This window comes from Mustela erminea, chromosome 5, assembly GCF_009829155.1.
Source record: "Mustela erminea isolate mMusErm1 chromosome 5, mMusErm1.Pri, whole genome shotgun sequence".
NCBI lineage: Eukaryota > Metazoa > Chordata > Mammalia > Carnivora > Mustelidae > Mustela > Mustela erminea.
In genome coordinates, this window is record NC_045618.1 from 129,579,855 (window position 1) to 129,603,114 (window position 23,260).

At 51.4% G+C, this 23,260-nt stretch overlaps 1 protein-coding gene across 4 annotated transcripts in view; it reads right to left on the reverse strand.

The window, feature by feature from the left end:
- Window positions 1-1,429: 1,429 nt before the first annotated feature.
- Window positions 1,430-23,260, reverse strand: part of ADCK1 (aarF domain containing kinase 1) — a 123,133-nt gene continuing 101,302 nt past the window's right edge. The window contains exons 8-11 of one of the 4 annotated variants that reach the window (XM_032344804.1): window positions 13,235-13,384; window positions 11,835-12,032; window positions 6,593-6,786; window positions 1,432-5,233 (exon numbers count right to left, since the gene is read on the reverse strand). In XM_032344804.1, the coding sequence (XP_032200695.1) occupies window positions 5,062-5,233; window positions 6,593-6,786; window positions 11,835-12,032; window positions 13,235-13,384 (714 nt within the window). In that variant the 3' untranslated portion in view covers window positions 1,432-5,061. Of the gene's footprint in view, window positions 5,234-6,592; window positions 6,787-11,834; window positions 12,033-13,234; window positions 13,385-23,260 lie in introns of all 4 variants that reach the window. The other 3 variants (XM_032344805.1, XM_032344802.1, XM_032344803.1) reach the window with 3 other exon arrangements.

Genomic DNA, 23,260 nt, shown 5'->3' on the forward strand with positions numbered 1-23,260 from the left:
TGTCAGAACTCCCTGCAGAGCTGATTAACACAGATTGCTGGCCCCACCCCCAGAGTTTCAGCAGAGCTCGAGTTGGGTCTGAGAATTTGCATTGCTAACAAGGTCCCAGGTTAGGCTGATGCTGCTGGTCCCGAACCATACCTTTGGAGCCATCTCTCTGGGTCATTGTCACTCAAGGTGTGGACCGTGGACGGGCAGCAATAGATCCCCTGGGAGCCTGACAGAAATGCAGAGTCTCAGGCCCCACCCAAACCCACCGAATCAGAATCTTGTGTTCTAACAAGAGCCCAGGCTGTTCATTGTTATGTGAAATTTTGATTCAGCCTGTTCTAGAGGGAGAGGATGAGGATGGGGAAGCTGGAGAGGCAGAGGTCAAGGGCTTACTACGTATCCCTTTACCGGCCTTAAGAGCCTGGCCTTCCCTCTCACACATGGGAAAAAGAAAAAAGTTAGATCAATGTTTATAGCAGCAATGGCCACGGCTGCCAAACTGTGGAAAGAACCAAGATGTCCTTCAACGGACGAATGGATAAGGAAGATGTGGTCCATATACACTATGGAGTATTATGCCTCCATCAGAAAGGATGAATACCCAACTTTTGTAGCAACATGGACGGGACTGGAGGAGATTATGCTGAGTGAAATAAGTCCAGCAGAGAGAGTCAGTTATTATGTGGTTTCACTTATTTGTGGAGCATAACAAATAGCATGGAGGACATGGGGAGATGGAGAGGAGAAGGGAGTTGAGGGAAATTGGAAGGGGAGGTGAACCATGAGAGACTATGGACTCTGAAAAACAATCTGAGGGTTTTGAAGGGGCCGGGGGTGGGAGGTTGGGGTACCAGGTGGTGGGTATTAGAGAGGGCACGGATTGCATGGAGCACCAGGTGTGGTGCAAAAATAATGAATACGGTTAGGCTGAAAAGAAAAAAAAAAAAAGTTAGAAATACCAGGGCAACTATGCATCTATTGAGCCAAAAGCAGGGCTGGGCAGAGTGTTTTCTGCCCCTGGTAGTGCCAGACAGGGGCACGCTGACCTGGTTGGGAGGGAAGCGGGCTGATGGCAGGGGCCGAGGCAGCCTCCGGAGAAAGCAGGCCAGGAGGCACTCACCACAGGAAAATGGACAGCAGAGCTAACCAAGAGCTTAATATTTACTCCGCTGAGGGCTGACCTCATCCATCCTTTAGAAAAAGAGAGAGTGCCAAGCGAGTCTGGGCAGCTTCATAATAGGCTTTACTTTGCAGGAAGGGAGGAGGTAACCGCAGCCTTTTTGAACAAATAGCTTTTCCCAAAATGTTTGCAGATTTCAGGATTAGGAGACCGGGCCTCCTGCAGCTTCCCACCGGCCAGTCACCTGCCAGGAGCATCTCCACGGTGCCCTCCCGATCCCTCCCAACCAACACCACCCATCCAAAAGGTCAGGCTGCAAAGAACACACCACTCCATGTGGCTCTGTTCATCCTGCCTGTTAACATCTCGCCCCATCCCCAGTTCCCAACTTTTAAGCCCTAGTCCAATGCTTATATCTGGAAAGCACGTAAGCCCCAGGTGCCCCTTACAGGGCTCCCGCTAACTCTTACCACATGGAGAGTAATGCTCAACCTCCCAATGTGTCCTGCCCCTGGGGATTTGCTTGGGTGCCTCTAGGAGCCACTCTGGCTTTCTGAGAGGACCTTCATGGGCTGTATACATTCTTAGAGGCCTGGGGAGTGGGCTTGGAGCAATGTCAAAATTAACATGACAATCAGCCACAATATTCCTAAGGGAGGAGGAGGGCCACGTGTAGTTTATTTTTCATATACAGATTTCAACTGCCCTGAAGATAAAGAATTCTGAGATTTTAGATACTGGCATGTTTATTTAGCGGATTCTCAATTTCCCATGAACTGAGCATCATACCTGAGAGGCTCTAGAACACACGGCCACAGAGTTGGCATTTCTCTCTACTCTGCCTGAAAAGAGGAAGGGGAAAAAATATCCATGCTGCCCAAATCAAAGAAGCCCACACCTAAACTGAGTAAATATTTAAGTGTTAAAAGGGAAAACAGTCTTTTAAAATAAGTTGGTGGTGACTTTCCAATGTAACATTGTCACTGTTGGGAGAAAAAAAGTCACAGGCTTTTATTGGGAAGCATCCAATCCAAATCAATTCAAGGCTAGTTCCAGAGGCGAGAGAAGGGAGCAGAGCAAGGTCCCACCCGGAAGCTCAGTCATGTTGTCGCTGACCCACAGAAATGAGAGAGGGAGAGAATCTGGGCTCCAAATATGGCCCCACCCAGGCCAACCAGAAGGCACAGGCCCGCAGTCAGTCGATACAGACATACCTCAGGCCAAGGGGACAGAACAAGACCCCCGAGTGGTTACTATATAATAAAGAATCTGGTCTGTGTCCGCAGCTCCTCAGAGATAACTGTAACTCCTCAGAATTTCTCAAGCATAGGAGTACCCTTGTTTTTCTGGGTGTACCCCTTGGATCACACCTGAGTTTTAACTAGAGGACCCAGGAAGGGGTCATATCAGCCCACCTTCTCCAAGGAGGGGACAGAGGGCAGGCTGGAGACTGAGTTCCATCATGCGATCAATGATTCAGTCAATGGTGTCTATGTGAGGAAATCCCGATAAAAAGCCTAAACACTGAGGCTCAGCGAACACACCGATACGCTGAGAGGGTGACGTGTCCTGATGCCATGGGAGAGGACGTGGAAGTTTTGCATTCAGGATCCTCCTAGACCTTGCCTTACGTGTCTCTTCAGTGACCAGGACCAGGATCACTAGTCCTGATCAAACTGTAATCCCAAGTACATTACTTTCCTGAGTTCTGAGTCCATTCTAGCAAATTCCTAAGTCTGGGGGTGTGTGGGAATGCCCACATTTGAAGCCAGTTGGTCAGAAGCTCACATGGCCTGGCAAACCCCCCACACCTGCAGCTTATGTCTGAAGTGAGGACCGTCTTCCAAGAACTATGCCCTGAAGCCGGTAGGCTCGGCACTGACTCCGGATGGCCAGGGTCAGAACCGCATACAGGCCACAGTGGGCCAGCTCCTGCCCTGGGATGTGCAGATATGCTGGACTTCCCCCTACCTCCACAGAAAACCCAATCCCTCCTGAAATTGGGGTTTTTGAGACTCAATTCAGGAACATTTGACAGGCCAAAGAGTGAGTGTGATCTAGATGTACAGCCCTGGGGAATAAAAACCAAAGCGTGGAGCCCTACTTAGCGGCTGTGTGACCTTAGGGAAATTACTAATGCTCTCTGAGCCTTGATTCCCATTTCTATAGGATGAGATTCATTACCCTTCCCCCTCACAGAGCTGGTGGGACAATTCAATGATGTAACTTATTCACAAAGAGCCCAGCAGGGTCTCTCCCTGAGGAAGGCACTCAAAAATCATCTACTAACTTCCCTCCTACTTTCAAATTGCCCTATACCCCAAACTCTCTGGGTGGGATCCCTGGTTGTTAACTGTCCTGGGTGCTGGGCTCACTGGCAACATGCTGTTGTTTTAGATCCCAGGGCAGCAGGAAGCCAACCATTACACTAAAAGGGAAAAGCAAGTAACCATTACCTTGAACAAAAAGGACATTTATATTTACTTCAGTGGCTATAAAAGACACCATAAAATATAATATGCAGCATGTATTCTCATGATTAATAACAGATCTTGCAAATTATTCTCTCAGGTCTCTGGGTGCATCCAACTGGTCACCAAGAACAATTAATTCTTTTAGGAAATAAAGGGATTGCAGATCATCTCTGGTCAGTGGAAAATCTGCTTGTTGTATTGGGAATAAAGAGAAGAGGAGGCTCCAATTTAGCAGTTTCCTGTCCCTGTGAACGGGGTGAAGTAAGATCAGAGAGACTCAAATACAATGACTGTCTGTGAGCTCAGTGATAGGAGGACCTGCCGAATATGGGGTCTCTCGGGCACCTGGAGTGACAGCAGGAATTTGGGGAAGTCCCAGGAACAGGAGCGGATGAGTGAGTGGGGGCAGGGCAGCTCTGGTAGGTGCAAGAGGTGGAAACATGGAGCCCAGACAGGCGACGGGGAGATTTCAGAGTGGAACCCTACCCACAGTGGCTGAGGCTTACACTATAGTCTCCAGGACGGTGGCATCAAATGATGAACCCAAGGCAGGAAGCACGGAGTAAAACAAAGTAGATGCCAGTTCACGGGGAATGTGGTGAGAACCCGGGGAAACCCAAGTCAGAGGTTTCAGCAGAGCCTCTGAGTTCCTGGCCCTGAACTGAGTTGGGCTTCTTAACTTCTCCAGACAAAGTCTCAGAGTCTTAGAAGGGAAGAAACACCTACAAGGGGCAGGAAGTGGTCACACAGGGAAAGGCTGGAAGGATGACAGGGGCCAGCTGCCAAGGAGAACACAGTGGCCCCCAGCACCCAGGCCCACTCTTACCTAACGGCCAATGTGGATTCACTCCCGATCTAGAATAAAAATCCCAGCAACAAACCCCTTCCCTGTAACCCTGAAGGGATTTTTATTGAAACACAGTACATAAAACATCAGCGTGGTCACCATGACAGCAGTGAACTCATGTCTTGGATGCCAAGCCACCTTGCTCAGGTATGACACCTCTGGGAGCGGCAAGGCAAGGAGAGGGAATCCATTCCAAGCAAGCTCAGAAACTCTGCTCTCCTCCAACAAAATCAAACCTCCCATCAGTTAAATATAGAAATTCATGTAGGAAGTCAGTGGGATTCACGGTCCATCCTGACAGGAAGAATGGTTACCGGAAGTAAGGGGACATCCAGCCCAGTGGTGCCCACCAGGAGTGGGAAACACTGTTTATGCCATCTCCCTGGATAAGGAGAGAAATTTCTTGCATAGGACAGCTTGTGTAGCCTATGAGACAAGGGCCACAGCTGAGGAGAGGGATTCTGAGGGTGGAGTACAATGGTGCCACAGAAAATGACTGTGGGGCTCCAGGCTACCATGTGACAGACACAGGGCACCTGGGTGGAGACATGACAGAAGAGTGAAGAGTGAAAATTCCACTTGCCCGCCACAGAGTCACCATGGAAAGGGAAAGGGGACAGCAGATGCGCTCAGTATGAAGTGGGCAACAGCCGGCAAAGTAGGGCCAAGACCCAGCTGGCCAACCTCAATCCCTTCACACGCAGAATGAGTTCATGAAGGTTGATCTGCCATAAGTTGAAGGCTTCTCTGAAAGAGATCTGTGTCCTTCTGAAGAGTGAGCGGCTGTTCTTCTTCTTGTGCCTGCAGGAGGGACAAGAAGGAAGGAGAGAACAAGAGATAAATGAGGAAGAAGCACTCATTACCACTTAGAGCAATGGAAGATCATGGCTTAGCCTACTCACAGACCCCCGCCCTAGTGGGTGACTTCTGGTTAAGTGATCCTAGCATTGCCCACCCAGAGACCAGAGGAACTCAACTACTCCATAGGAGCTTTCCAGTTAAGTGGAATGATCAAAAAGCAGCTGTTTCACAGGGCATCAAAGACCTAGAGGACCCACTGGGTAGAACATTCCAATGTTTCCCTTTTTCTGTATGTTCAGTAAATATATGCCAATCCTGAACCTCCCAAACCCAAATATAAAAGCTTTCCCAAACTTTCTGAGGCTAAAGCACCTGGAAACTAGGTCAGGTGGTCCTGAGAGGCTAAGCCCAGTATGGAGTCAACCCACAGCTCAATTCCTTCTGCACTAACAAAAGGACAGGATGGAAATTGATGTTTATGATAATGACTCATTCGAGACCTCATTTCCAGAACCCTCAAAGGAAGAATAAATCATGTTCAGCCCTTTTGTGCAGTCTATTTTGCTATAATCTAAACTCAATATTTGATCATGGGTGCAGAAGATATGTGGCCAATGCTCCCTTCACCAGACACTTTGCCAGAACGAAACATTCCCTGCACAGGATGGATGGCATCTGACCCCAGTCTTGGGCTCCCCTCTCAGATGAGAAAATTCAGCCAGGGCATGGCCCTTCCCATGTTATTTGCACACTCAGGAAAAAGGGCCTAGAACCCTCACTTCTCTAGCAATATCTCCCTGAGGAAGCACCTTCCTTCCCCCAACAACACTCTAAAGGTTCTGAGGCATCTAAAAGGTCTGAGATCCCCCGCGAGCCTGCTGGCAATACTCCCGAGTCACGGCCACACCTGCAAGGAGAGAACACTGGCCTTGCAGCCTAGACAATGCTGGGGAGACAGGTCCTGGGACCGGTTAGAAATGGGATGAACATCAGGATTCCAAGTCCAGTGGACACTTGGGTGGGACTAAGACTCTCAGAAAATGTTTCAAAATTTACTGAGGATAAGAATCGCCTGGAAAGCTGAACTAGGAGGGCGATGTCCCAGAACCCACCAATCTGACAAAGTTACAGGTAGCTCTCTGGACCACTCAAACACACAGCCTGGAACCAGGGACTTTGCTGGAGTCATTTCCCACCCCCAAACTCTTCCTCCAGGGGGAGCTGGCAACTGGGGACCTCAGGCAGGGCCCTGGGGACTGGTGGGAGAAAGTGGAGGTAACCGGGACCGCCTCCCCTCCCCCACCAGCGGGGCAGGCAAGGAGAGCTGGGAGGGGAAGGGCGGCCGGAGCCCGCACTCACGCGGCCAACGCCCTGACGCAGCAGCGTGACATGTTGAGGAAGGAGCTGGCGCTGGCCCGGGTGCCCAGGGCGGCCTCGATGCCTCGGAGCAGGTCGTTAGTCTTGAAGAGGAGCAGCATCTGGCGGGGCACATGGTTGAGGAGCTGGCTGATCTGGGGGAGGTAGTTGGCCGCATTGTTGCGGATCTCCGCGTCCTGAAGCAGCAACAGAGAGACAGATGTGGAGAGTCGGAGTGGACAGAGGGGCCCAGGGCGGTAGATGTCAGGGCAGCCTGGGGCGGAGAGGCCACAAGGACCCTCCAGGAGGGAGCTCCCAGCACGGCTGCCTCAGGGCCGCCAGGAACCTCCCCTGGGGGGGGCTCAGCACAAGGGGCTCTATAATCCGACAGACATGGAGGAGACACCTCACCCCAGCTTCTGAGCAAGCCCTAGACACAGGACAAGAGCACGTCAGCAAGGCCCCTTGCCATCCCCAGCCCCCCGCGGTCACCAGCACCCTTGCTCCAGGCCCACAAGCCTGTACGGATTGGGGCAGGAAGTCGGCTTCCTCCCCAACCCCTTGCTGAGGCTGGACTTAGCCAGCCTCTCAGCCCAGGGCTCACCTGTGTGTTACTCTCCAAGGCGTCTTCCACTTGCCACCGATTTCAGACCAGGTTTAGAAAGAGCCCTGGGAGCTGGTATCTGCTGAGTCATGTCCCCCATCCCTTCAGCCAAGCCCAGGCTGGTGCAGTGCACAGACCTGAGCCCCTGACCCCAACCCAGCTCCATACTCTGCCTGACTCTGCACCCCACTAGAACTTCCCAAAGCCCCTGCTGCCCACACAGCCATTGCCCATCACTGTCTCCATGCTGGAGCCCATCTCAGCCGGCCCAGCGCTGGAGGTCCCAAGATCCAAAGAGCAGGAGCCAGGGCTAGCCCTTACCCCCACCCTGGTGTCTGAGCATGAGGTCTGGCCTCCCACCCTTCCCTCTCCCTGAACTCTGCAAGACTCTGGGCAAATAACAGCCCCTGGCCAAAGCCCCAAGCACGACAGTACACCTCTGACATCTTCTCTGTCCCCAGGGAAAATGCTTGCAGGAATTAATTCATTTGATCCTCACGACAACCCTATCAGGCAAGTGTATCACCCCCATTTGAGAGGAGGAAACTGAGGCACTGAGAAGTTAGGCACCCTGCCCATGGGCCACAGCTACTAAGTGGTGAATCAGGATTTGAACCCCTGCAGTCTGGCTCCCAAGCCCATGTCCTCACCACCAGGCTCTGCTGCCTCTCACCTCTCAGTGGGACTGTGACCCTGGGTAAGTCCTTTCACCTCTTCTAACCCGATGTCCTCATCCAAAAACTGGAAATGCTCATACCCTCTGTGCCCACCTCCCAGCAGGACCAAGAAGATCAGCAGAGATAAGGAGTGGGGAGATGCTTGGTGCTAATCGAAGTCACAAGAGGGGCCCAGCAGTGCTGCCAGAGGTTTCCCCACATGGCCGCCTTCTGCGGCACAAGCAGGACTCTCGGCCCTTTCCAGAACACGTGTGTGCTGCTGATAACTGAGTTGCTGTGAAACTCGAAATGTCCCTCAGGCAGGAGCTATCAGACTGGAGCATCTGAACACGAAGCCAGACTCTGAGGCTGCTGTCTCCCCACCGCCTTCCACCACAGCTGTGGACTAGCCTGCCTGAGGGTTACGGCCAGATCAAGGCTTTGCTCATCTCAGGGACCTCCTCAGCAAAGTGGGGACTGGCCTGGAGACAGTCCTTCTCAGCAACTCTCAGAGCAAAGGCAGGCACCTGTACCCAGCCAGACGCCCTCTCGGGGGCATCTCCTCGAGCTCGGAATACCCCGATGGTGGCTGCCTGAAGTAGACGGGTTGGGTGCCTACCCAACAGTCATTCCCCATTCTCCTCTGACAAGCGAACCCCATTTTTGTTCACTTGACCCCTTGGGGCTATGCTCTTCAGGAAGGCAGAGCCCCTCCCTAGCCCCAGGAGGGATCTTGATTGATCTCAGCCATTGTCAGCTCTGAGCACAAGGCCTCTGCCAAGTGATTGGCTCGGGCATGGACATGAGACACAATTCTGGCCAATGAGACCAAGGGGAGTCTCTGGGGGCACTTCTGGGAAAGGTTTTCCTATTTTTAAGAAACAATATATGAGAAGAAATGGCCCCTAATTCCCACCCCTGGACATCAGGGAATAAAAGTGTAAAGCTTGGAACTCTCCCAGCAGAACCCTAAGAGTCAGCCCAAAGCCCTGAGCTTCTGATGACCTCAGTCAACCAGGCTGGACCCACTCACCTCCAGGCGTCTTGCTATGGACAGAACAGATGCCTAAATGTTTATGCCATTTGTAGCTGGAAAACATCTTCCCTGACACAATGCTGAGGGGTCCCCGAATTCTCAATGAGACTAAGACTCAGAAAAACTGAGCCCTTACATCTCAGAGGCTAGAGTGGGGCTGGCCTGCAGTGGCCAAGTTTATTCTCTCACTGGTTTTTTTGTCCAAAGTGAGCAACTAGAGTCCATGTCTGCAGAACCTACTTGAACACCCCTCTGTTAGAGGTGGTCCCAGGACGGCAGGGACCTTATAGAAAGACATACAAGACAGGATCCTTGCCTCCCAAGTACTCACCAACTAGCTGGAGAAGTCATCCAAGGACACAAACAGCTCCTTCTCAAGAGAGTCTATGGTGCATGCCCATGAGAGATACAAGTATTAAGAGGCCACTTTTGGCAAAGACGAAGAGGAGAGGCTTCCTGGCCGGCCACAGTGCTACGGACTGCACTGTGTCTCTCCCAGACCACAATGTTCAAGTCCTAACCCCAGTGTGACTGTATTTGGAGAGGAGGCCTTTAAAGGGGTAATCCAAGTGAAGGGACTTCATAAAGGCGGGGCCCTCCCCAACAGGACTGATGTCCTTAGGAAGAGAGGAAGAGACCAGGAGTGTGTCCACGCAGAAGAAAGGCCATAAGAGAACACAGCAAGAAGGCAGCCGTCTGCAAGTCAGAAGAGAGGCTGCACCAGAAATCAACCCGCCAGTGACTTGGTCTTGGACCTCCAGCCTCCAGAACTGTGAGAAAATAGATTTCTGTTGTACAAACCCACCTAGCTAGCCGTGCTCTACCAGCAACCCAGGCAGACTAACATGGTAGCATTTCTGCTGGGTCTTTGTAAGTGAGCGAAAATGCAAAATAAGACCCTAACTTGGTTAATGAAAACACGTACTGTATACTAAATACCTACTGTGCACCAGATGATTGTGTCCACCCCTGAGGCTTTACATACCACGTACATGCTGACGACTCCCAAGTTTATGTCCTTGAGCTCCAAGCTTGTCTGCTCACGATGCCCCCATGTGAATGTTCTAACTCCTGCCTCCCACCCTCCAACTATGTCATTCCCAAAGTCTTCCCTGTGCCAGGAAGTAGCTCCCCTACCCTATAACTCACCCCAAAAAGGTGTAATGCAACTCTGACCCCTCCCTCTGCCGCCTCTCTACACCCGAGTCGACAGAAGGGCCTCTCAGTCTTGCATCCAAAGCAGTAAGGCTCATCCGCTTCCCTCCACCTCCTCTGCCTTTAGCGTGGTCTGCGCCCCCATCACCTCCCAGCCTACCCACCAACTGCCCCACTGCTCATCTTGTTCCCTCCAGATACTTAAAATAACCACTCTGAGCACATTCTTCTCCTGCTTGAAAACTGTCAAAGGTTTTGCTTTGTACTGAGAACTATTCCAAACTTCTTCCCATGGCTTGGGAGGCCCCATGCGAAGCCCCCTCTGCCCAGCACCCCAAATTCTTCTCGTTCCAGCACCTACCTCTCCACACCCCAGATGGTGCCAACACTTTCTCTCCCTGTCCTGGCATATCTTGTGCCCTCTGCCTGGAATGCTTTCTCCAAGCTCTGCCTGCGGCTGCTGCCTTCCTTGTCCTCCAGAATCCTCAGCAAGTTCTCTGCGCACCCAATCTACAGCCCTTCCCCCATTACTCACCCTGCCTGTTGCCTCCAGTGTCTGCAACCTGCAATTATTCCATTTACCTGTTTCTTCACTTGTTTACTGTCTGTCTCCCTCAAGCACAGTGCACATCATGGAAGGCCTGTCTGTCTGTTCATCATTATTGGATCCCCAGCACCTAGTCTCAGTTCCAGCAAAAACAAATGTTTGTTCGATGAACAAATTTCAGGAACCATAGGGAGGCACTTTACATACATTATCAATAAAACAGAAATTATCATCCCTATTTAACAAAGGAGGGAGATGGTCTCTCTTCTGAGATATCAAGCTTTAAAGCCATGCAAGCCTGGGGCTGCTGGCAGTAATCACGGCCACCAAGCTTGCTGGGGAATGATGTCTGTTTGCAGGAAAGCAGAGCCAAGAGATGGTGAGAGGTGGTCTCTTTGTGACATTGCTTAAGACTCCATACAGCCATTCCTTAAGGCCCTCATCACAAGGCAGCTTACAGGGGAGGACTACAAGTCTCAGAGACCTGATGAGAACCATCTAAGGTCATGCCAGCAGGAAAAGCAGGAGCTGAAACTAGAACCCAGGTCTATCTGACTGCACAAGTGGGACCTGTCCCTTGCCGTAAGCCCGGGCCTCGGCAGAGTCCAAGCTGGTCCCCACGTGGCTATGGGCAAGTCTGCACGGGTCTGGCACAGGGAAGACAGAATGAAGGGTCTGGGAAGGAGGCGGCTGGGAGTACAGGGAGGAGGGGCTCCTAGGACCAGTCTCAGCCCAGGCTCCATGGGATTCTTGTCTAGATCCAATGGAGAATGAGCTACAAAGAGAGACTGAAAAAGCTATTTGCCACACACTCGGGGAGGACAATGGGGCAAGTGGCTCAGTGCCGTATGAGGAACTGAGGTGCCCCCCCACAAGAAGGGAGGCACATTGGAAGTTTGCAAGGGGCACAGAGGAGCCCGACTTACTGATGAGACAGTCCCTGGGGATTCCCGAAAGTCCTAGAGGAGAACTTGGTGGAAGCCTGAAATCTTGGGTTAGAGCAAAAGCCATAGCAGTGTGGATTACATGGTTACCGTGAGCGGGTTGCTGAGGCCAGGAGGGACACAGTGACCTTGCATCCAGGAATGCTTCTCCTCCAGGAGCTCTCCGCTGTTGCCCACTGCCCCATGGCCACAGCCCACCAGCCCAGAACCCCAGACCCTAGACTGGACAGGGTCCAAAGGCCACCCCTGGCCCCACCCCTCACATTCAGGAGAAGGCAAGGCCAGGACGGGACCGCCACCTACCTCTGTGGCAGTGACCGGGGCTTGGCCAATGCCCCTGTTGACCGAGTCCCAAGACCGGGCAGTCAGCATGCAGGCAAACAAGGGGTAGAGATCCCCGGCCCCCAGGCGCTGGCTGTACTTCTTCACCTTCTCCATGTCAGTCCAGATCAGCGACTGCCAGAGGCGGCAGTAATCCAGGCGGAACTCGTCGGTGAGCACCTGAGGTGGGGAGCCGTGTGGCAGGACCTGAGCCTCCTTTCCCCACGGGAGACCTAGCCCCTGGTTGGTGTGACACTGTGAAGGGAGACTGTTGGAGACCAGAGCCCCTGTGCATGATCTGCTTCTCCCCCAAAGGTCAGCCATCATTGAGGGTCCAAAGTGAAGGCTACTGTTTGGCGAGCCTCGGTCCTGAGTGGTGGCGGTCACTAACTGCCCACCAAAGTCATACTCCCCGCCTCCCTCCCAGTCAGGTGCAGCATTCTACCTGACCTCCAACCAACGCAATGTGGCAGAACCCCACGTTCAGCGCCTGCAAACCTTCCCATGCATGCTCCTCCAAGCCCTCACCGCTGCTGGAGGATGAAGAGACCACCCCCAGGGAAGCCCCGGGGGGGAAAACCTCAGTCAGCCCCTGCCTGCAGATACCTCCATCTACCCAGGACAGGTCTGTGAACGAGCAAGTAGACATCTGTTGTGTCTGGGCGATCACACGTGTGAGGGTTGTGTGACAGCAGCTAGCCTACCTTAAACTCATGACCCCATTCACTGAGCCTTTCAAAGGGGCGAAGATTTGGGGAGGTGAGATCAGGGCTCTGAGGGGAAGAGCAGGAGACCATTGGTGAAACCTCTCCAGGACCGTCTGCTGTGGACTCAAGATAGGCCCTGGGTCCAGGCATTGGCAGTGAACTTAGCAACTTCCAGGCAGGAGCTCATGGCTCATGCGAACCAGATGAGTTCCAAGTTCCAGAGGACAGAGGCCGGGCCCATTGAGCCCCTACCGGCTCTGGGCCCCCTTTCCCACTGCACGTTACCTCCTCTCCGGGGCTGAGTGACCCCCTTCCCCCAAAGTCCCAGCTCATCGAAGGGCAGCTTACTTCCCAGCAGGTTGGCTGGGCTTCCCAGGGAAGCACAGTGTTTACACACCCACACAGACCCAGGCACCCACACAGACCCAGGCACCTCCCCGTCGACTTCCACTGCCGGTGGTAAAGGAAGGTATTACCAACCTTATTGGACTGGAGACAGCTGGTCGGATGGGACTTGCACAAAATGGCAGCCCTAGGGGCAGGGCAGGGAGGGCCTCTCCACCCACTCTGGCTCTCTGCCTCCAGTGTCTGTGGCCAGTCGGGGAATTGAGCAAGCTCCCATCCCAGACAGGCCCAGAGACCCTGGGCTGGCCAGGTGGGAATGGTGTCTCCTACCTGGTAGAGCCCATGGTCCAGCAGGACCACCTCCGCCTTCCCTGTGCCCGGGCATTTCCGCACCAGCACGTTGCCGGGGTGGGGGTCACAGTGCACGAAGCCATTGACAAAGATCATCTCGCTATACATCTTGCCCAGGTGGCGCGAGATCTGAAAGAGGAGGGACATGGGTGGGAGTTAGGCCACATGAACACCTGTCTCGGACACTTTGACTTTGGCCCCTGAATCCAATCACTTTCAAGAGGAAGGCTGGGTCGGCCTGGGCGGGTCATGGCGGGAATGATGGCTTGTGATCACACAGTTCTTGAATGTAAGACAGAAGTTCAGTCAAGTGTTGGAGGTCAGCCCCAGGCATCAGCATCCGTTGTCAAGTTCCCGAGGTGATTGTAATGCACGGCAAGGTAGAACCACTGCTTCTAGCATTTCTGGAGACTGTAACTCTCACCCCAACCCCCACCCTCTTCTCTTTCCAGATCCTTCTCTTTCTTATTCTCTTCCCAATCTCGTCATTTTCTCCCCAAAGCTGAAGATGGGCTGGAAGGCTGCGGTGGGAGTGGGGTCATCCCAACTTCCCCTTCTCCGAAGAGCAAGGCTAGGGGGGTGGGCTGTGACTGAGGGATACAGGCCCCCGGCACTCCCTAGGGCTGTCCCAGCAGCTCCAAGGCAGGCCCAGGAGGAACCAGAGTCACAAGCCCTGCTCCCCTCTCCCTCAGACCCCTTTCCCTTTGCACCTCCCCGTCAGAGCCCAATGCTAATCTGATTTATGAGGTCTGCACAGAAGAAATGACACTGGAGAGGCCATTTAAATCATCCTGTCACTGCTGCCCTCCCTGCCGAGGCGGTCTTCTTATCTCTACTCTCTTTTTATTAAAGCTAAAAGCCTCTTCCCAGCTAGGGAACAGCTGCTGAATAGCGCCAGACCTGGGCCCACAGATGGTCTGCCAATGGGTTTCCAGAGGACAAAGAGAAGCTCAACTCACAAAGCTGACACCCCAGGACACATTCTGCCCTTGACACTGCTCTCAGTCCCTGCTGGAACCCATGGTCCCTACTGATCATATCCCAGCCAGAGAAGAGGAGCCGGGGCCCATGGGTGGTGCGGGAACCCTGGAGTAGGGTCTTAAAATGAAGGCTCAGTTCCTTTGCTTGGCCTGTAAAGCCCTGCACAATGAGGCCCAGCTTCCCTCCCTGGTCTCATCTTGTACCACTGTGACACTATGGCCACCTCTGCTCTTTTTCTCTTCTCCCATGGCCCTGTGCTTTCCTACCTCAGGGCCTTTGCACATGATCGTCCCTCTGCCAAAAGCCTTTCTCCCACCTCCCCTTCACCTAGTTCACTCCTCTCCTCCTTCCCACCCTAGCTCAGCGTCACCTCTCTGGAGAAGCCTTCCTTACCTCCCAGCCTAGATGAGGTTGTCTTGCCACAAACTCTCATAGAACTCCGTACTTTTCTTTCATGAGACAAGCACGTTATTTGGGTCATTATTTGATTAATGACCACATAGCCCACTATTATAAGCTCCCAAGATGGCAGAGACTGGCTCTATTTTGTTAAACGGCTTTATTGGGGTATAATATACGTACTATCAACCAGTTCTACGATGCATCCACTTAACCTTTAACAGGCCAAACACGTGAATATAGGACTCCACCTTCAATATGAATGAGATCCTTGTCTGTGTTTTTTGAGATGCTGTGGTTCCTGTCTTGATGCTTATCCTGACCCCACGGATCTCCTCTGACCCGCAAAATAAATCTTTAAGAATAACCCCACTGTAGCAATAGCTGACATCCTTGCATTGGCTTAAAAAGCAGGTACAGTTATGATGCCCATTTTGCAGATAAGGAGCTGTGATTCCTCGACGCTCAACTTACACAGAGCCAGGATTCGAGCCAGGTGTGACCCCACCGCCTCTCAGCAACCATGATACTACATACAGGCTCATGCTAACCTCTGCACTTCTTAAGTGAACCTTGTGACCTTAACAAGTTGCTTCTCTCAGCTTCAGTAAAGAGGTTGTCTGAATCCTGACACCTATCCGACATTGCAGTGGATGAAATGAATGCCCCATACTCTCCAGGCCCTTGGAGGACTTTGCCCCAGGTCAAGTTCTCAGCCTCAGGCTAAGATGTCATCTCCCCCAGGGCCACCATTTTCTGTTTCCTCGGGGAGGGGCCCAGCTAGACTTGGTCCTGGCTGAGGCAGCAAGGCCCCTTCTGAGAAGCCCTTTTGTTAGGCCCTTTGGAGCTCCATGGAGCCATGCTCGGAAAGGCTGCTTTTGCCAAACCAATTGCATTTATTAAGTAATAATTCATTTTTATTTGTCAAGGACGCATATAAGGTCCAAGCAGGGCTCCTGATCAGCCCAAGATAAGCAGTACAGCCAGACTGAGCCGACAGAATGCCAGCCAACAGCAGAGAAATGACATTTCATTTAGTCTGGGCAGACCTGTCATAGGGAGATGTATGATCTCCCCTGAGCTTTCTGAAATATTGCTAATCGCTCTGGGCCCCCTATTACCACACTGAAAGATGGCCCCTAGGGGTCTGGGGACTCAGGATGGCGGAGCCCTTGCCCACAAGGAATGAGCTGCTGCCAGAGGAGGGAGAGGTGCTGCCAACTGTAGCTCATACATACCCAAGGAAAGCCATCAAATGGCCTCCCCATTTCAATACCCCATCCAGCTGCTCCTACTTGGGTGTCTTGCCATTTGGGAGATGTTCCTGATGTTCACCTTAACCAGATTTCACCAACATAGATAGAGACAGCAGGCACAGACAAGAGGGAAAACCAGCTGAGGCCGCCAGCTTCACTCTGGCGCCATCTTGGTCCTGCCACCTAGGACATGCCTGACCTGGGTTCAAGTCACCTTCCTTCTCGGTCTGGGTCTACAGTCTACATTACTTGGCTGTTAAGGGGGACTAATTCCATCTGCTCCACTTCCTCACAAAGTAACCTCAACATTCAAGGTCAAAACATGATCACATCTGGGAAAACACTTTATATACTATACACAATATAGATAAATAGATAGATAGATAGATAGATAGATAGATGTGCATACACACACACACACTATAAAGTGCTTATATTACTACGTAAGACACACAAATGTGTTTATTATAATGCGGTGGCTTATTATTTAAAACTTAGGGGAGTGGGAAATGTACCCAATATCACTTTCATCAAAGTGTAATTTTCAAAAAGTTAAAAATTTAACTCCCAAAAATATAGAATGAACACATGTCAAAGATTGTGTAATTCACCAATAAAGGAGCAAATAAGAAGGTAGAGCTGGTTCCGAGAATTTTGAAGGACTGCATATTTATGGGAATTTAAACAGGAATAAGAGACTAAGATTCCTGGATTAGATATAAAACTGGTTATTGTCTCACAGAGCAATAAGGAAATCGTAACCTCTGAGGTTATCTTTTCTACTGAGCAGGAATTATTTGCATCTCTACCAGATAAGAGCTACAGGTTGACGTATGACTTCAGTCTGAGCCCTTAATTAATTGTCAATAGCAGAGTCAAACAAAAGTACATTCCCCTAGATATTAAAAAGCCCTCGGTGGGCTGCCCGAACAATGCCCAAGAATGACTCTGAAAGGATACACTGCACACTCTTGGCCTTAATTTCTAAATTTTGGGTAATTTTTCTTCACATCTGTCAGAGTCACAGTAAATAGCTTCTTGGAACCAATTTGCCCAGAGGAGGCAGCCAACACCCTCCTACTCAGAGAGACACAGAGGATCCCAGAAGAAACCCAAGGCGATCACTGGGTGCACAACCCTCTCCCCACCCCCCGTTCCATAATAGTTTAGCTTTGTCTCGTGATTGAGAGCAAACATCTGTAAATTCTGCAATGAACATGGGGATGCAGATATGTCTTCCAGATACCGATTTCATTTCCTTCAGATATATACCCAGCAGGAACTGCGGAATCCTATGGTACTACTGTTTGTTATTTTTGGAGGAATCTCCACACTATTTTCCACAGTGGCTGACCCAGTTTGCCTTCCCACCAGGAAGGCACCAGCATTCTTCCTTCTCCACTTCCTCGCCAACACCTTTCTCTCTTAGCTTCTTGAGGGCCATTCTAACAGGTGTGAACTGATGTCTCCTTGGGGTTTTGATTTGCATCTCCCTGACGATGAGTGAGGCTGAGCACCTTTTCAGGTACCTACTGGCTCCTTGTACATCTTCTTTGAGAAAATATCGGTTCTGTTCCTCTAAAGCTGCCCTTTGCCCTGTGACAGTAGCATCTGCATAAAGACAGGGGAATGCCAACGTCTTAGAATGGTATTAGCCAGTACTGGGGGCCAGGCACCATTCTGGGCATTTTCCATGGACTCACAGCCATCTTCTGTAGTAGACAGCTGAAGGAAGAATTAGAAAAAAGGAAAGCAGCTTGGTCACCCAGCCAGCAGTGAGTGAAACCGGGCTCCAAACCCAGGTGGCCCAGGTCCAGTGAACATGCTGTCCACCGCCCACTCTCTCCTGCCTCTCCACATGCACGGAAGCTCCTGCCTGGAGGCAGCGGCTGAAGCGAAACACTCTGAAGGTCCACAGGGCATCCAAAAAGGCATTCCATTTGGAGAAAAGGATCTCCGAGGGAAATCCAGGACCGCTCCTCTAACCAAAACACTCACTGTTAACTAAAGCCATACTATAGCTCTTTATAGAAAAAAATTCAGTGACAAGTCTCCATTGTTCTGTGTAAAAACAATGTGCCATTCATGCAAGTGACTTCAGTAACTACACAATGCCTTCATTCCCTGACAGTGGGGAGGTTTAAAAAAAAAAAAAAAAGAGAAATCTATAAAAAGGTTGAGTGAAGAATTAATTTAGTAAATAATATTTAAATCAAGGAATTATTTTTGGATTTTTCTCAAAACTTGAATTGGCTGGAAGTGCTTTAATTATTCTATAATTGCATGGATTAATTTATTCCCATCCCTAAGGGAAAGTCTATTTGTGTTCTTGGGGGTGTCGTGCAAGCAAGGCCAAGATCTCTCAGAGAAATAGGAGGTTGGTTGCAGGATGTTAATAATCACGTAAGTATCCTGATGTTAAGTATAAAGAGGTTCATAATTCAATTTATCTTCATTCTTCTATCAGTTTACGGCCAGACTTCTTGAAGCACCGGAGCCTGAAACACCGGGATTTTACTCTCGGCCCTCACGCCACCCCCGGGAACTTCCCTAGGAATACATATACCTCAGATTACTTGCTGCTGCCCAGCGAGACCAAATCCATTCGTGGAGAGGGTCAATCTTGGGTTAGCCAACACGGAGATGAAATACCCGAATGTGAAGGCGGGAACCTCTTCAACCACACACCGTGCTAGAAGTTAATTCTAGGAAACTGGGGAGTTACTCTAATTGTGGAGCCCGCTGAAAGTTTCTCCGGGCTAGGCTTACAGTGGGACATCCCATGAGAGCCAGGACACAAGATATCCCCAAGGCCAATAAGGGGTCCTCAGGCCTCCGGGCCAGACAGACTCAAAGTGTCACAGTGACCAGAGGCATGAGGTCCTGGGAGCCATGACTATGGAAGACAGTGAAGGAAGAGCTGTTGACATCCAACGTCCCCTGCCTCAGGCCACAGGGCACTCCAGAGAAATACTTCTACCTGACCCGGGTCAGTATAAGAAATGGGGAAAGGGGGGCACTTGGCTGGCTCACTGGGTTAAAGCCTCTGCTTTCGGCTCGGGTCATGATCTCAGGGTCCTGGGATCGAGTCCTGCATTGGGCTCTCTGCTCAGCAGGGAGCCTGCTTCCCCCTCTCTAACTGCCTGTCTCTCTGCCTACTTGTGATCTCTGCCTGTCAAAATAAATAAATAAAATAGTAAAAAAAAAAAAGAAAGAAAGAAAGAAAGAAATGGGGAAACGATTTCTTCCCTACACATTTCCTCTTTCTGGCAAGGGGGGCTGAGGGCTGGAAGTCCAATGTAATAACAACTTGTGTTGAGCACATACTGGGGCCACTGCACCAAACACTTCATGTTGCAATCATCAAACACTCCCATGGTGTTTCTCCTGCCCCTCACTTTACAATAGACAGCTGGGACTTCCAAAGAGCAAATGACTTCACCAAGGCGGTATGGTTCGTAAGCAGCAGAGCCAGTACCAGAGACCCAGAAAGCTGACTCCACTCCCAATACCCCTGTTGCTGGGGAAAGAAATCTCCAGGAGCCCATCTCGGGCACTGAGTTTTCTCAAACAACCCCGCACTTCTCAAGATTTGGTCTGACACGTTAATGGAGTTCTACATGAGGATGGTGGAGAAGATGTTCTGTTTCTAGAGACTTCGGTAAACAGGATCCCTCATTCCTCTTCAGCTTTGCTCCCCTGGTCCTCTGGGCACCTTCTACCATGGAGTCAGAGGCCCATGAAGTGGGAGATGATGCTGAAGAAAAGTAAGTGTGGTATTCAACACAGGGAGACGGGGGCCTGACTGCAGCATGGCCTTTACAGACAGGGGCAGGGGTCACTGTTTGCTCAGTCGAGGACCACTGCTCATTTTCCACATCTCCGTACCCAGGACAACAGAGGTAAGTGCAAAGGAAGGGGGCAAAGACGAGTCCCAGGAAGACATGCCTCTGTGAATGACATCATGAGTTATAAATGAGCTCACACAGGGCCTCCTGGGTGGCTCAGTCAGTTAAGCGTCTGCCTTCCACTCAGGTCATGATCCCAGGGTCCTGGGATCGAGTCCTGCATCGGGCTCCCTGCTCAGCAGGGAGCCTGCTTCTCCCTCTCCCTCTGCTTCTCCCCCTGCTCGGGCACACTCACTCTCTCTCTCTCAAATAAATAACCTAAGAAATATAATTAATCAATTAATTAAATGATCTTACACAATTTCACAGCCTAAAGTCTACACAACGACCCTGTGAAGTAAGTATTGTTCAGACTCTGCACAGCTGTGGACAATCACTCAGAGTTTAAGTGACTCATTCAGGGGTCCCTGGCCAGCAAACGGCAGAGCCAGGCATAACCTTCTGCCCCTCCTGCCCGGGCTCCCAGCCTCCCCTTTTACCAAGCTCTGTGCACGCCTGTGAACAGCAGTCACACACAATGTGCACACACAGTAGATGCACGAGGAACAACGGCTGAAAGACACATCTGAGACCCTTCTGCGGCTCCCAGAATGACCCAGAATTGATTTTAAAACTTCTGGAAGGAGAGGTGCCTGGGTAGCTCAGTTGGTTAAGCAACTGCCTTCGACTAAGGTCATCATCCTAAAGTCCTGGGATCGAGTCCCACAACGGGCTCCCTGCTCAGCAGGGCACCGACCTCTCTCCTCTCATGCTCTTTCTCTCATTCTCTCTCTCTCCCAAATAAATAACATCTTAAAAAAAAAAAAAAAAGTACTGGAAGGAAGAAGCATGACAAGGGCTTCTAGCTAAACATGGCCAACTGAACCCATGTGCTGACTCCACTCCCTCCCTGACCTCACAAAGAAGGTTAAAAGACACAAAGAGTAGAAAGAGCCCCCAGCAACAGAGAGAACAGACAGAAAGAGATGAGCAAGATGGCCTCTGCTGAGGTGGGGGACAGAGAGCTACTGAGACCTGGACCCTAGGCTGGCAAGCAGGGGTAGGGGAGGGGGGCTTGGTGTTTGCCCAAGCCCAGAGATGCTCAGCAACTGAAGGTCCCTGACACCTCTGAAAACCGGAGCTGGGGGTCTTGAAAAAGGAAGATTCATGGGAAGGCTGTCCAAGTATGAGCTGAACCCCTGATCCTCACCCCACTCTCACCCCCACTGACTCAAGGCAAGATTTATTTCCTGGAGTGGTAAAAGGGTGGGCTCTGGAGGCCACACCACATACCAAGAGGGCCATCCCAAAGACAAGGGACTGAATCAAAGTCCAGCCAGTGATCCCTGGAAGCCCCCTGCTCTCTTCCCCTAGCTGGCCCCCAGGCGTCTCTCGCTAGCTCCCTATCTCTGCACCTTCCCCCACTCTTCACAGACAAGCAGCAGGTGTCTGCCTACCAGACCCCAGTGCCCATCCCCACCTCCCCAAACTCCCAACCTGGTCACATTTCTCTCTAGCTAATTTCACACAAATTCAATTGGGCCTCAGCCCAGGCAGGGTCTTAAACACACACTCCCTGAAATCCAATTAACCTTCGATAAAAGGTCTGCAATCAATAGTCGTCCTGTGGCTTGAGGAGGCTCCATCCGGCCTAGGAAAGCGTGCTCCTGCTCGACCTTTACTTTTAATAAAATCAGTGACAGTCACTGTCACCAGTTCTTAATGTGACTGGCAAATATGATCACCATGGCAGGTGCAGAGATTCAAACAAAAGAGGCCCCCCCAGGCTGTTGCCCTCCCCCCGCAGGCCTCACACTCCCTGGAGGAATGAGCACACCCGGGTTAGCGCTGCACGGTGTCTGGAGGCTGGCCTTGTGGCAGGTGGTTCCTGGACTCCAGTCAGTGTCTGAACCACCTGAAGAGTCTGTTAAAATGCAGATTCTTGCAACATTTTCCACTCCAGATTCTGATGAGTCAGTCTGGGGTACAGCAGGAATTTGCATTATTAAATAAGCTCCCCCTGGAGATTGTGAAATAAATGGTTGAGGTCTTTGCTCCCAGCAAGCCAAGAATCACTGTTGTGTAAAATAGCCAAGCAGGATGTGCCTTTAGAGTCCAGCTAATCCACTGCCTTCAGTAAGAAAATCAAGGCCCAGAGAGGGGGAGTGATTTGTCCAAGGTCACACAGCAAGCCACTGGCAGAACAGGGACTGGAACTCAGGTTCTTGCCTCCCAACCTGGCACGTCTGTACCCAAGTCTCTGCCTACTGGCTACTTAGACTGGTCTTCGGGTCCTCACACGCGAGGCCCAGCAAGGCTGGAATGCTGCAGCGCAAGGAGGCCTCTTCGAAGAGGAGTGGGGCCAACTCAACAAGCAGTTGGAGGGGTCTAGAACCATCCCCACCCACCTGGAAAGCGATTCCTTTTACAGCCACTTCCTGAGCCTGGACTGCAAGCGGAGTCAGCCACGTGTGGCAGCCAGGATGCCACTAAACACCCTGCCACCCAGGATACGGGGTGACATATTTGTCCCTTGTCACTTCCGGCTGTCCCATACTTCCCTCCCCAAGGAACACTCACAGACAGGCTGTCCTAAGGAGGGTTTCTTCACTCCAGGGACAACTCACTGAGTCCCACAGTCCTCAGGAGACTTTAGAACTCAGAAGTCTGTTAGAAGCCTTCAGCCAAGTGGAGTCTCCCGTACCTCCCCCTTCCTGGTCCCCACGCCTCCCCGCAACACACACACACCCACACTCAAGCCCACTAGTCTTCCCTGAGGCCTGTGGCTCTGATGCCGCATGGTAAGAGACATAAAGATTAGTTTCTGTAAAGTCGGGCCTGTCCCCAGTCTTCTCCCAACCGGTGGTCAGCAACAGCCAGTAGAGCACAGGGGCCATCCCCACCCACTGCCCAGCCTGGGCTTTCTGCAGCAGTCTTTAATAACAACATCTCAGAATACCAAAGAGGCTCCCAGGTCATGCAAACCCCAGAAGCCAGGGCCAGGGGACTGAGGAATTATGTAATCAAAACAGTGTGGTACTATTGCAAGGATGGACCAATAAACCAAGGGAAGAGAACAGAGCTTCCAGAAAAGACCCGCAGATGACTGATGACAAAGATGCCAGACCCAAAAGACTACACTGTGGGATTCCACTTCTATGGAGTTCAGTAGTGAGCAGAAGTGACGTCCTGCAACAGTCAAAAAGGCAAGTTTAGTGAGGGTGGGGAAGCCTGCCAGAGGGTTCGAGATCATTCACATCTTTATCGGGCTGGGGATGACATGGTAGATCCATGTGAAAACGGGGAAGTACACCGTCAGGATCTGGGCGTTCCCCTCTCCGGGTCTCCAATTCCTCACCTGTAAAGGAACTGGAAGCCCTCCCTCCTAAGCTTGCAGTGGAGAAGGCATCTGGCACACGGCTGGGCGGGTGGGAAACACTAACCACGTAAAGAGGTAAAGAAGGAAAGGACAGGGTCCAACG